Source organism: Microtus ochrogaster, chromosome 18 (genome assembly GCF_000317375.1).
Source record: "Microtus ochrogaster isolate Prairie Vole_2 chromosome 18, MicOch1.0, whole genome shotgun sequence".
Lineage (NCBI taxonomy): Eukaryota > Metazoa > Chordata > Mammalia > Rodentia > Cricetidae > Microtus > Microtus ochrogaster.
Genome location: NC_022020.1, coordinates 58,054,911 through 58,069,818, shown reverse-complemented (window position 1 = coordinate 58,069,818; position 14,908 = coordinate 58,054,911). Strand labels below are relative to the sequence as shown.

At 43.8% G+C, this 14,908-nt stretch overlaps 1 protein-coding gene across 4 annotated transcripts in view; it reads left to right on the top strand.

The window, feature by feature from the left end:
* Smad4 (SMAD family member 4) overlaps positions 1-3,266 on the top strand; it is a 54,412-nt gene extending 51,146 nt beyond the window's left edge. For all 4 annotated transcript variants that reach the window (XM_005356253.2, XM_013349545.2, XM_005356254.3 and 1 more), the window contains 2 exons: positions 583-721; positions 1,809-3,266. In XM_005356253.2, the coding sequence (XP_005356310.1) occupies positions 583-721; positions 1,809-2,020 (351 nt within the window). In that variant the 3' untranslated portion in view covers positions 2,021-3,266. The remainder of the gene's footprint in view (positions 1-582; positions 722-1,808) is intronic.
* Positions 3,267-14,908: the final 11,642 nt, after the last annotated feature.

Genomic DNA, 14,908 nt, shown 5'->3' with positions numbered 1-14,908 from the left:
TCTCGAAAAACCAAAAAAAAAAAAAAAAAAAAAAATAACAGCTAAACTATATCTGTTTTCCTATATAGCGACAATGCAGCTGGGCAGAAAGGCAAAGCTATCCTCTCTAGCCTAAAGAAAACTCAATAGTTTGGCTCTGGAAGGATGGGCAGTTTCCTACTTGTTCATTTGATACAGAAAGCTAGGGACGCTGGCCCTGTTCTTGTAGACAGTGCAGTGTACCTCTTGCTGATCTGTACACTGTACCGTCTGCCTAAAAACATTTAAAACTTCTTTTGAAAAATCATTTTATTGTTCGGGTGCTTTGTCTTCATGTATGTCTTTGTACCACGTGATTGTCTGTAGCTCTTAGAGGGCATCCTATCCCTGGGACTGAAGACACATGGCTGTGAGCTGTCATGTGGGTGCTGTCAAACCTGCGTACTTTGGAAAAGTCCTGAAATTGAAAAACTTCATAATTAACTCATTTCTTATAGGAGGCAAATGGAACTCTGAGTGTTAGTCTGTTACATGTTGGCTTTTGATGAATGTAATCTTGGGTGGTGTACTTATGTATTAAACTCAGACTTCTGTTTTACAAAGGTCTTCGATCTGCGGCAGTGCCACCGGCAGATGCAGCAGCAGGCGGCGACTGCTCAAGCTGCAGCTGCTGCCCAGGCAGCCGCTGTGGCAGGAAACATCCCTGGTCCCGGGTCTGTAGGTGGAATAGCCCCAGCAATCAGTACGTATATTTTTCTGTCCAAAGTGTAATAGTGGCTTTTAATCTTGATTTACTCACTTGATCAATTGTGTAAATAATAATAGAAATTAAAATTTTTTACTGGGTTATAACAGGAATTTGTAAAAATCTTCACTTTGCTGGGTTAGGATCCTATTGGCATTAGGCAATAAAGGCGGTTGTCATTCTTCGGTCTCTCCTCTTTGGGTGATGCTTATTATAGTTGCTGCCTCATCCGCCAGGGGATTAAATCACTGAGATCTTTGTGCTGTTGGGAACAGCTGCCGCAGGTTCAGAACTGGACACCTCCATTGAGAAACAGTATGCTGAACACAGAGCTAAGGAAACTGCAGTGCCCTGCAGGAGTTGCCCAGCTCATTACAGACTCCTCCCATTAGGCTTATGGTAATATTGATAAATGCGGACTGACTACATGATTATATGTTCTGACTGGAAAATTAGATACAGTCTGCTGTGACATATGTTTAGGAGTTTACAATTTAGGTATATACAAGATACAGTCACTAATTCAATTAAAAAAGATTAGGGAGCTAAACATTTGCTAGTTTTAATGTTATAGACAGACATGTTCTGTTTCCTTAAGAATTCAGACTAGTATTGAATTTCTTATTTTTGTCTATCTCCCCCCTCATGTATAATCTCAAAACTGAGAGACAGGTACAAGTCAACTGAGGGGTCTCAGTGGGACCAGGTACATGACTGACTATCAGTCATGGCTTATTCTAGTGTGGCCACTTAGACACTGAGGTTCTTAGGACCATGGCATGCTCTGACTTTTACAAATGAAGTCAATTCTTCCTCCTCTATCCCAACTTCTAAAGAGGAAAACGAGTGAAGTGTTGGTGGATTGTGGGAATTGTGTGGTCTCTGGTGGTTGAAATAGATACGTGGAATGTAAACTGTCCTAACCAGATTTTCAGTCCCCTTGATAAGTTTAGACCCGCAGCTGCCCTTTGACACTTTGACAGAGAAGTTGTATGCTGAGGAAAACACATAAAGAAGACAGAGTGTGGGGAGGACAGAGAGAGATGACCCTGCTCCCTGACATCTTCCGCGCTTCTTCTGTTAGGTCTGTCCGCTGCTGCCGGCATCGGGGTAGATGACCTTCGTCGCTTGTGCATACTCAGGATGAGCTTTGTGAAAGGCTGGGGCCCGGATTACCCGAGACAGAGCATCAAGGAAACACCGTGCTGGATTGAGATCCACCTCCACCGCGCTCTCCAGCTCCTTGATGAAGTGCTCCACACCATGCCCATCGCAGACCCGCAGCCTTTAGACTGAGAGCTCTCACCACGGACGCCCTAGCCATTTTCAGGATGGTGGACTATGAAATATAATTCTGTTTATAATCTGAAGATCTATTGCATTTTTGTTCTGCTCTGTCTTTTCATAAAGGGTTGAAGATGTGTTTGCTGCCTTGCTCTTAGCAGACAGAAACTGAATTAAAACTTTTTTTCTATTTTAAAACTTTTCAGGCATGGCTCAGAGCTTGAAGATCAGGAAGACCCAATTCTTACTAAATCTTCTCTGGTTGTTATGTATGAAGGAGTCACTCCAGTACTGGGAACTCAGCCCTTGACGTGTGCGAGAGCTGCTCATGCTCAGGACACTGGTGTGTTCCTCTGCAGAGCAGTTGTCAAAGTTAGCTCACCTGTTACTTAGCGAGCAGGTTATTGCTGGACACGCCGTGTTCAGGTGCCACATGGGCGAGTCAGTTTTACTGAAAGCAACTTCACTCTGTTTTAAAAATCTTTTATCAACCTTTTGTCCAGAATGTTTTTTGCAAGTTAAACAGTGAAGGTGAATTAAATTCATACTGTCTTGCAGACGTCAGGGTTTTTTTCCCCCCAAGACAAAACACTAATCTGTGTGCATAGTGACAGTTATTTGCAATTACCGGTCAAAGAAATGCCATGCAGATTTTTTTTTAGCCCTAATGGATGACCATTATCAAGATGTGTACTTTTGCCCTGTTAAACAGTAGATGGATTCTTATATATTTCTAGGCATATGGTTGGTTATAAAAAAGCCTAGTGGGAATTTCTTTGCCCTTAATTCACAGGGAGAAGGTTTTGTATTTATAAAAACACTAAAAACAGTGTTGCTCTGCCTGATGCTTCACTGTTCTGCAAGGTGGCAGTGCTTCAACTAAAATAATGACTATTTTGGAAACTGCTAAATTCTCTGTTAAATGCTGTGCAGAATAATGGAAACATTGCGGTTCGTAATAGGTAGTTTGGGTATTTTTGTACTTGATTTGATGTGTGACTTTTTTTCATATACTGTTTAAATCATGTATGTTTTGACATTGTTTAAAATTCAGTTTTTGTATCTTGGGGCAAGACTGCAAACTTTTTTATACCTTTTGGTTATTCTAAGCCCTTTGTTTGACATCATCGATGAGTCGGCAGTGACTTTGTATAGAGACTGAACTAGAGAAGCTGCAGATGCGTTGACTGTACCACAGACACATGTATACTTTTTACCTAGTTAGTAGCGTAAATAAAACTGAGTCTCAATATACAAAGTTGAATTCTAGGTTTTGTTTTTAAAATGCTTTCCTTTTGCACTTTTGAGTCCAATCTCAGTGGCAAGACACCTTGTACTAAATGACAGGCAACAGCCAGTTGGCTTGCACAGCTCTGGTTTCCTCACGCTCTACCAGGACTTTCCCATGTCCATTATGTATCATGTGTAGACTTGGTTATTTTCTGAATTTTTATTTTACTGTAGCGAAACTAGACCTGGGGTTAATAGTGTGAATATAATCAGGATCACCACCAAGATGCTTTTAGGCCTTGCTCTGAGAGTTCCTGGGAATTTTGCAGTGCGGCAGGCTTCTGAGCTCTGGAAACACTTGCACAGCGTTTTCCTTGTGCTGCAGTGAACAGGTCCCTGCGGCCAGAGACCCCCACTGCTGCCGTGACTAAGTGGAAGTCTCACCCCACCTTACACACCTTGTTTTTTAAGAAGCTTCTTTACTGGTTCATTTCTAAGAACTTATAAATACTTTTGCTACAGACCTTAATTATTATCTGTATAAGTTTAAGGTAATTTTTTAAAAACGTTGTATTGGCAGAATTATAAAACTCTACCTTGTCTAGAAAGTTTGTCTTTAGATCATTTTTACTATGACTGGGGTATAGGAGTGAGAGGGGAGAGTTTTAGTGTAACAGACTTTCAAGAGTCCAAGTCATCCGACTAGAACATTGTCCATGCCGTGGGACACCTTGATGCTTCCTTTTCTACTTTACGGACAGGTTTCCATGTTTAATCATCTTCATAAAGTATGTGGGAAATACTTGCTAAGAAGTATTTCTTCAGAGCCAAGCCACCTGTCTTGGTTTTTTTTTTACTAAGAGCCATAGACTTTTCTCCTAGTTCTTGATGATTCTTGTAATTTGACCATCCTGTGCTTTTGTAAACCGATTCTTTTTGTTCCTTGGAAGTTGCCATCTTTGATGAATAAGACTTTAAAAAACTTCCCTAAGCTTCAAAATTTTGTGTCCATTTTAGGATAAAACAGTTTCTGTAGTTTTCAGAGTCTGATTACGATGTGGGTGTGGTTCTGGGTGTTGGTCTCTGATTCATAGCTCAAGAGTCTCCTAAGATTGAATTTCACTGGAAACTGAGAGATGAAGTAGGCCCACCCGGTTTGAAACCCATTCTACTTTTGTCTTGTGCCTTTCTGCGCATAGTTAAAGGGAATCCTTAATGGTATTTGCCTTTATTTGCTCCGAAGTAGATTCTTTTGTGGGATAGAGTCTACCTTAATTGTTCTGCTTTACTGCCCCTGCTGGACAAAGATGATGATAAACCACTGCCATGTACTTGCTTCTCCTCAAACACCCACAGTTCCTACAAACAGTACAGGTTCACAGACAGGATGAGGCACTGTAGGGGACATACCTGGGACATCCAGCAACACATGATTAACTATGCTGTATTTCAAAGTTAAAAAACCAGTTTTATAGGGAGTGGTGTGGTTTGTGTAGGCAACTTAAAAGGCAAAGTAAACTCAGAGGTTTTACAGGTTGGAGAAGGGAATCTTCCGGAAATACCTGTGAGGTATCTGTGGAAGTGAAGTATATTTGCCCCTGGTCTGCTGCGAGTTGGCTAATTGCCGCTCGTTAGGGTTTTTTGTTATTGTTGTTTTGTTTTTAATTTCCATTTGTTGTTGCATCCAGTTGAGACCTCTTGGAAGGAGCAGTTCTATTTGGAGTTGGCCAGAGTTCCTTTTGGTAGTTTGTGTAGGTTGCTGTCTGCATTGCCATCATTTTACTTCATGATAGAGAGTGGTGAAGAGGGGAGCTAGATACTGCAGCGAATGTGAGCATGAGTCCTGTCACGAAACAGCTCTCATAGGTGGGGCCTGGAGACCAGCAGTGTGCACCTCAGTGCGGGGTGGGGGATGCCCCTCCCCAGTGGACGAACTCATCTCTCTACACAGCGATCTGTAAATAGCCCCTGGAATCCTCCGCATGATCATAAAGAAAAGACTCCTGCTCAAGCCTTCCCAGTTTTCTCTTCTAATAACCAAGCAATTTCTTCTCTTGTGATACATTAAGAAGTGTGTAAAAAGCCAGTGGCCTTATCCATAGCAGAGTCCTTGGCAGAACCTCTGACCTACACTTTCCGTGCTGTTTATCTGGTGTTACTGGAGAGTGAAGGTTTTCATCATCTTGCCTTATTAAAGAGTAAAACCTTTTAAAAATTAGCCATTTGTTGGTGGGAGCTATTTAACAAATCCGGATGTCTGGGTATACCGTTTCTTCTCTTTTTCTCTCCTGTCTCTGTGGGCTCTGGGCCTCTGAGACAGACAGCACTATGTAGTCTTTTCTGAATGCCCAAGACCGCTGTAGTTTGGATATTTTCGTTTTGAATTCTCTTCATCTTCTTTCCTGACAGCTACTACTTCTTGGGTGGTTGGCAGCCTGCCTCCTTAGTGTTCGCATTGTGTTCTAATTCATTGGTCCTAACTGCCTAGCTGAGGGAAGCAGTTGAGGGAAATTAGTAGTGTTCACCCAGGACACTTCCCTCTTGGCGTCGAAAAGGACTTTGGGACATTGCTGTTTGACTTTGATTCGACTGCTTCCAGTGGTCTCTGATTCTTGATGAGTTTTATATGGTCGATACAGAGAGAATTAAGTCATATTCATAGCCCCATAGCCTCCCTTTCCCCCAGTGTTTGGAAAGATTTAGTTTCCACACAATTCCCTCCTAAGAACTGTACTGTTTGCTAGAGACATCAGCAAGCCACACACGCCTTCTTCCGAAAGCGTCCTTGCTTGTTTGTGTCCTCCGAAGCCCACTCTGGCCGCCTTCCTCTGTAGATACTTCTGACCTTTAGGTGCCTTTATGAGAATTGAGGGTCTGATATCATGCCCCAAGGAGTAGCTAATGTAATGACTGATGTTTTCAGGGATTTTAGCATCAAACTTAAAATGAATGAATGAAGCTTTTTATTCCTTTTTTAATGTGGGAAGAACTGAGGAGAATTTTGGTGAAGACAATCATTTCTCTGTGTTCACACAGTTTGTTTAAGATGTTTTCTCAGTTGGTCCAGAGTTCATGTTCCCGTTCAACCAAATACACATGGCTCTGGACTCAGACAGTAGCACTTACGGTTCACGATTTAGTGTGTCCTGGGCCTCCGCTGCCTCACCTGTGAAATGAGGCCGGGACTGCCCTGCAGCTCTGGCTTTTAAGTGACCTTGCTCACCTTGCAGCCCTTTGTGTTTGCTCTGTCCGTTTGTTCTGCTCTTTGAGGGGGGTTCTTGCTTATTTCTTTGTTATTCAGTGAGACAGGCTTGATCTTTCATTAGTTGATCTTCTGTGGACAAGTAGTTACAGATGTCCTTATGACTTACTTTGACCAAAGGCCTAGCACCACCTTAGTGGCTGCAGTGAGTTCACTGCGAAACATAAACAGCTGGGGTGGGGGAGCCTCCACTTCCTTTTCCCCTTGTCTGTGTTCACAGCCTGTCTAGCGGCTCTTCTGAGTCGTGGCGTTCTGACACAAGTTGGTGTGTGTGACACTGTCTTCCTGAGTGCTGGCAGTTCTTCACCTAAACTGAATTGAAATCCTGTTAATGCCTGCTGATATCAGAGGTCCTTTCTTTGGGTCTTTAGTTGCTTAACTCTTCTACGCTCAAAACGGGAAGTTCTCCAGAATTGTATCAATATTTTAATTGATGCTATGAAAACCAGTATCAGTGAATGCTTATTCACTTCAGTTTTGCCTCTTTTTCTATCCATTTTGATTAGACAACTTTTGGCTGGATCATTCTTTCCAGAGAGTTCTCTTCCAACCTGCTTGGATGAGTATAATAACTGAATTTGTTATTTTTAAGGACCTGGGAACCTTTCTAGGGGGTGGGCTAAGGGTGGGGGGTTGGGGAGTCCTGGTAGAGGCCAGCTCTGCGTTAGCTGGGGGAGAAGGGACGAAACCAGCTGCTCTTGCTAAGGCTGCTTGTCATTGGTAGAAGGACTCACGGGCTCGGATTGGTTAAAAGGCTGACTATGGAGTTGAAACGTCCTCCAAGCGGAGGGTGCATCGGACATGTGACTTAGGGGAAGAGCGTGACTGCCTGTAGTGATGAAAACGGGCGTGCTGCGGAGTCCAGTGTGAGAGGCATGCAGAGGTGCCGGGACAGGTGCGGTCTCCCAGCTCTGTCTCCCGCTGGGAGCTACTCAGAGCTTGCGCTCTTAGGGAAGCCCGCAGACTCAGTTACTTCCTTTCTATATACTTTTGCCTGGTTGAAGTCTGTGGCTAAAAATAAAATAGTTGAAACTTTCTTGAGAACTCTGTAACAAACTATGTTTTGATTAAAAGAGAAAGCCAACTAAATCATATGTGCTCATTCTTTTTCTTAAGCTCAGGGATGCCTTGGATCTGGAAGGAGTTCCTGATTACTTTAAATATCTACACACCTGAGATGGACCTTTTCTTTCTTTGTGATTTTGAGGTGGGAAATGATGATATTCCAGAGACAGCCCAGGAATAGCAGCCTTCAGTCTTGTCTCCTCTGGGGAGCGGTGGGTGCTGGGAGGGAGGGCACGAGGCATGGAGTGGAGGCAGAAGGGCCGAGGGAAGCTGTTAGAGACGAGAAGGCTGTATATAGCAGGTAAGTGTTCTACAGTAATGGCTAGTATGACCACATTAGCTTTTTCATCTTGATGAAGTTTGAGAGAAGCTCAACAGGCCAAGAGACTTGTTCGTTCTTGTTTGCTAACCTGAAGTTTGCAATATTTTAGGCAGGAAGTAGATTGGCAGTCAGTCTTACTGAGAAAAAAATTCCTTTGTGGAACACATCTCGGGAGAAGGGGAAGTTCTATATTTTTTTCTGCCTTTGCTCTTTTTTTCCTTTTTGAGATGAGATCTCACTGCATAATTTTGGCTGACTTTTGAACTTACAAGCCTTCTATGTCAGCCTCTTGTATACCAGAATTACAAGCATACGCAGCATCTCACAAGGGAGTTGGAGGCAGTCCATTAAGGAGACAGAAATCCTAGACAGCGGGCACCAAAAAGTTGACCTGCAAAATACGTGAAGCAAAAGGTGCTGACAGACTTCAGCAACCCTTTTACTAAAGACCCCAGAGAACAGCAGCACTTGCAACTAACAGGGTCTGATTGACATTTGTAGGCCAAGTCACTCCTGTCTTAGCTTTCTGCTGCCATGAAAAAGACTGAAGGGGAAGGGGCTTATCCCAGTCCTTTATGAAGGGAAGTCAGGAAGACAGCGCTCTATATACTGGCTTACAGGGCAGTCTGATGGGGTCATTTTCCCAGCTTTGGTTCCCTCTTCCCTGATGACTCTAGGAAAATATACATGCAAAAAACAAAGAAAAACGTGTACATTTCTGGGAATGGAGAAAAGTCATGGGTGTAGTTGGTAAAAGGGCTAACTTCTAGTGATTTAGAAGAAGTACTTAGACAAAAGTTGACTGCATAAGTAACTAGGAGTTTTTGAATACTCATAACAGAGAAGTAAAGGCTGGTGTAATAACCAGTGACCCTGTTTGATCATGGCATGCTGTTTCCATGACTGACAAGTCACACCCTACCCCCTTTCCATGTAAATTACTGTGCCAAGCTTTTGGGTTTTATTCTTTCTGTTGTTTGTTTGTTTTGTTTTGTTTATTTATTTTTCTGTTTTTGAGAGAAGGTTCCACTATGTGGCCTAAAGGACCAGGCTAACCTTCAACTTGGAGCATCCTTCTTGTATATGTCTCAAGTGCCAGAGTTACAGACATGTGCTACCATGCTCATCTTCAGAAAGATACATTTTAAATTTCTTCAAGGCTAGCTAGCATCAACTTGATACCAGAACCAGATAAGGATAACAAAATTAAAATGATAGATTTTTTTTTTTTATGATGAACATGAGTTTTCAATAACAATCTTACAATTTGAATTCAAGAGCACATGAAGGACTTTGGGGCTAGTTTAGCCCAGTGCTTGCATGAAGACCTGACCTCAGCTTCCAGAACCCACATGAAAAAGCTTGGCATGGACTGGAGAGATGGCTCAGAGGTTAAGAGCACTGGCTGATCTTTTGGAGGTCCTGAGTTCAATTCCCAGCAACCATATGGTGGCTCACAACCATCTGTAATGAGATCTGGTGCCCTCTTCTGGCCTGCAGGCATACAAGGAGGCTGAACACTGTGTACACAATAAGTAAATAAATTTAAAAAAAAATAAAAAAAGCTTGGCATGGTAGTACATGTTATAATCCAGGGCTGGGAGTTAGACACGGGTAGGTTCCTGGGGCTCACTGGCCAGCCAGCCGCACTATTTGGCAAACTGTGGGTCAGAAAGAGACCCTGTCTCAAGGTGTATTGCACCAAAGGACACCTGAGATAGAAGACCTGTGTCCTTACCCTACGTGTGTATTTTCACGTGTATGCGCAGTGTCCCCATCCACATGTTGGTTCACAGTCATCTCTAACTCCAGTTCTAGAGAATCTGATGCCCTCCTCTGAAGTATCCATACATGCAGGCAAACCACTCATACACACAACACTGAAAAAGCCTTGAAGAAACTAGATGAAAGCACTCAGCATGACAGATGCTGTATACGCCATAGTTTTGTAGCCAACCTTATGCCAAGTAGGAAACAACAGCATTTCCCGAAAATCCAGAACAACATGCTCTGTTGTTTCTTTGATTGATTGATTTAACACCAGGTTCTCTAAATAGCCCTGGGTGTCCTGAAACTCAATATGTAACGGAGGCTAGCCTCAAACTCACAGAGATCCTCCTGCCTCTGCCTTCTGGTGGGTTTAAAGGTGTGTGCCACTTCACCCAGAAAGTGCTTGAAGTTTTAGAGCATGAAAATGTCAGAGGACAAGCAGGAAAGGAAGAAACCAAATTGTGCTTGTTTGCAGATGACACGGTCCTGTTTGTAGAGAGCTATCCATTATAAACACCTGCCAAGTAGTAGGATACAAAATCAAGAGAAAAAACCAGTAGCTTTCCCACTTCCTGGTAGTGGATTCATTGAAGGAATGTTGGGGTAGGAGGTTGGTAATATCCACAATAGCCTCACAGATCCCAAATAACTGAGAAATAAACCTAACCAGGAAGGTAAAAGACATCTACAGCAAAACTTCATCACTCCGAAGGGAAAAAAAGATAGTAAAAGAAAGTCTCGTACGCTTATGGATAAAAAGACTAAATATGAAAGTGGCAGGTGCCACCTCAGGTGCGAGAGTGGCACTTACGTCTTGGCAAGCACCAAACCAACAGCTGTCTCATTGGACTTAAGACCTCCTCAAGAGGAGGCAAACATGCCTGGTACTGGGAACCCAGCCCACCCCCTGCAGCTCCTCAAGTCACAGATATCACTTTCACTCCCTAAACCAGTGTAGTCCCTAACTGTAGCGTGAGTAGCTACACCACAGTCAAGTGTAGCTCTCACCTGTGCCAAAGAAGCCTCTTTTCAGAAGATCGTTACAGAAAGCCTCAACTGGTCAAAATTCTGATGGGTACGCAACCTCAATCAGTACATCTACAGCACAACACCTGAGACTCTGAACGTGGAGGAAGGGAGCAGAAAGATGTCCAGAGCCAGAAAGGAAGTCTGGTCCAGCAATTGCTTTCCAGATATACAGGATTTTTTTTCTAGAAATGTCAGGAAAGCCCCTCTCATGAAATCTCAACAATATGGAAGTTAAAACAAGAGGTGAACAATGTCAACACTAGTTGATATGTCAGCGTGATTGGAGCCAATCCATGGGGCCCAACCCTAGATGAAGAGCTATATAGGCAATTAACCACCACCGAGGAAGGGAATATTAGTCTTTCCCAGGAGGAGCCCCTAATTGGTTATCCAGTACCAAGTGGTCAGCCTTGGAAACACACACATAAGTAATATTAAACAGGCTTAGCAGATGCTTGTAACAGAGTTACAAGAAACAATCCTAGCCAGGCGGTGGTAGCGCACGTCTTTAATCCCAGCACTCAGGAGACAGAGGCAGGCAGATCCCTGTGAGTTCAAGGCCAGCCTGGTCTATAAGAGCTAGTCCCAGGACAGCTAGGGCTGTTACACAGAGAAACCCTGTCTCGAAACCCCCCTCCCAAAGAAACAATCCTAAAATTCATATAGAAGCAAATTATGAATGCAATCTGTAGCAGAAAAAACAATGCCAGAGCTTTCATAGTCCCCGATCTCAAATTATGTTACAGAGCTATAGTGACAAAACAATACGTGCTAGCACGGAACAGATGCGTGCATCAGGGAGCAGGAGAGAAGACCCAGAAATAGATAGTTCTGACCACAGAGATCTTGGCAAAGCTGTCAGACATACACATTGTTGGAAAGATAGTCTTTTAATCCAGTTGTGCTAGGAAAATTGCATTTCTGTATTTTGGAGAATGAAACTATATCCATGTCTCTCACCTTGAAAATGAATTCAAAATGGATCATAGACCTCAATATAAGATTTAAAACTTGGAAATAGAGGAAATCCTCACAAGGGGCAGGCATAGCAAGGGTTTTCTGCGCAGGGCTGCTTTAGCGCAGAGAATAGCATTAAGAGTTGACAGACGGGATTATCTGACCTTAAGAAGTTTTGACTGACAATCAGCAGGATGAAGAGCTAGCCTACAGAATGAAGAAAATATTTGCCAGTGTCAGACAGGGAGTTGATAATCAAGAAATAAATTAAACACTAACCCCCCTCTCCAAATTATTGGATTATAAATAAACTAGTTAACTTTCAAAACTAGTTTGAAAAGAAGAAATACAAACGGCTAACAATTAGGAAGGCGCTTAATATCCTTAGCCAGCAGGGAAAAGGGAAGATTGCCTTTGGTTTCCAGTTTGTGTGACATGGGATTGGGCAGAAACTCTTTGTTTTTATCAAGGTTTGTTTTGTTGCCCATGTGGAAGAGGAGACAGCTGGTTAAAGTTAGGTGATCAGATTTGTTTGGGAATGGAGAGTTCAGTAAAAGAGTTAATTTTTAAAAATTTATAAAACACAGTATCAGTTAAATGAGGAAAAACAAAAGGGACAGTAAATAATGTTCAGGATGTACGGAGCGCTTCACGGAACCAAGACTCGCCTGGCCTGGGAGTGAGAGAACGGGGACAGTGAAGTTGAAGGACCACACAGAAATGTGGGTACCGGTGACAGGATCAAGATGTGCTCGTGGGAATGGGATGTACACTTAGGTCCATCGTCCTGTGTGTTCAAGACTGCACCATATATACAAAATGTTGACTTCCTGCTCCCCCAAATGAGACTGTCGCAATGTTCATAGACCTTCACACTGTCACCCTCCAGCCCAAGGTCCAGGCCACTCTGCACTCTCGACCCTCTTTCTATCCTGAGAAACGATTCATCCAGTTTCTGTCAAAGCTGCCCCGTGGGTGCACACTCTGGAACCGATGCCCCTTTTGAGGACACCCCCTGGGAGACTGCTCCTGTTTCTGAGGGGGTTCCCCTCTTTGTGGCAGCACTCCCAATGTTACCAGCTCAACCTTTGACTCCCCTCCTTTCCCCCACATTCCATTCCTTTTGCTACACTTCCTTTTGGAGGAAACTTTGTAAAGCTCGTTACTGTGTTGCTTTTCCCTCCATTTGTCTTTCCCTGCACCACTCCAGCTTGTTGCTGTCTTGCTACCCCTCTGCAGCTGGGCACTGCTAGTCAGCAATAACATTTTGTCAGATTTAGTGATCACTGCTTCACTGTCCTTATCAGATTTCCCACAGCCTGTGACAGCGTTAGCCGCGCCTCTTTGTACAAACACTTTGCACTCGTGGTTTTTCTCCCTCTTCACTGGTCCTGTCTCTTTTCCTGGCTCATCCTTATCTGCTCAGTCTCCAGACGCACCTGGAAACCATGCTTGTATCAGATCCACAGCTGGGATGCCCTATTTGAAGTCTATACTGAAACACATGTTCTAAGACGCATTTCCTGACAGCTCGGGCTCCCAGCAACACTTGGAGATCACCCATTTTATTGTCGTTCTGGGTGACTTCATATTTATTTAGAATATGCATATGACAAGAGGGAAGTTATTTGTTCTAGGTTGTGGGCAGTTTCCAAACCTTTCCCTTCTTCACAGTTTCACACATCAAATGTATGTACTTGATTACATTCACCCCCCCATTGTCCTCTTAGCCCTAATTTCAGATATTTCTATGAATGAGAAAGAAAGTTAATGTCTCCACGGCAAGCATCATTCCCTAACAGCTGTGTCTTCGGTGCATTTTCATGTTTCTCAAAAGATTGCATGAGATGGATTAAGATTTCCCCATGCATCCACAAGGTAAGATTAATTTTTCCTTTCAATTTTCGCAAGGAGTATCTAGAACTTAAGACAGCTTTAGAAACCACTAAACACAGACATGATACGGGCATCAAGCTTGATTGACAGCTCAGGGATTCCTGAGTTTGAGAATGAAAGAGCAGCCACAACCAGGAGCTGAAGCCTGACTCTGATGAGCCTTAAAGAACAGGCAGAGGAGGGTGAGCTTCTGCAGAAAGGCAAGGTCGGCTTGACTTATTCTGACATTAATGGCCTCACCACTGCCCAAGAGGGAGAGGCCATATTCCAAGTTAATATTCCATTTTATACCTAATATGAGAGGGAGAAACACAGGCACTTAAGCCTGGAGTAAACACAGTCATTACTGTGACCACAGACCATCACCGATGGACCAATAAAAGGGAGGACCCATGGGAGAAGAAAGCCCTTCTTCGCAGTGAGTAAAGTATCAAGTCAACACTCGTAAACCCGCTGCCCTTTCCTGGGGCCCTCTGAGCCCTGCTCACAAGCCAATTGCCCTTTGTTATTGTTATGAGTTCTGCTTGTCTCTGTGAAGGATGCGGTTGGTGTCCTATCCCCTGGTGTCTGTTTGTCTCCACGAAGGGCGTGTCGGTGTCCTATCCCCTGGTACCTGTGAACGTGACATTGCTCATAAAGAGAGACTTTGCCAGTGATTGTGGCAAGGTGGGCTCGGTAGGATTAGTGTCCTTACAGGAAAAGGAGTCAGACAGACTGACACCCAAGAAGACAGTGTTATAGAGACAGAATTGGGGGGGGGCAGTCACAAGCTGAGGATCGCAGGGGACTGACCCCAACGCCAAGGCAAGAGGGACAAATGACCAGGGAACACGATGACGGCACGGGGATCACAGGACTCCAGGAGTGGAGCACACCAGCGACATCCCCACTGCTATAGCGTGTAATTTCCCCACAGAGCAGTAACTGGCAGACACCTGGAGGTGTGCTTGACCTGGCTAGAGTGTCTTGTCATCTGTCGGACACTGTTTGGTTCATGGCTCCGTTGGATCTTTGACAATTCTTAAGACTTTTTTTTTTTTAAAGTAAACAACAGTAATCTTTCTTAGTGTTGAATTACAAGAGCATGTGTAAACTTCTCAACAGTGGGCCTGGTGCCTAGGAAGGTGCACTAAACCCCAGCTGACACCTTCGTTCGGTGATCTGTAAAGCAAAGCCAGAACGTGCCGGGAATGTCGCCTGGTTTTTAAAAGAGGTAGGGGCCTAACCATGCACTTTCAGGAGGGATGTGGCCTGGACTCTGGGAACAGGCAGACATATTGTAGGTATGAGGCAAACCTTGTGCCAAGAGACCAGGAAGAGGTTGCAGTGAAGACGCTTCTGCACACACAGCCGCACAGGGACTGCCGGG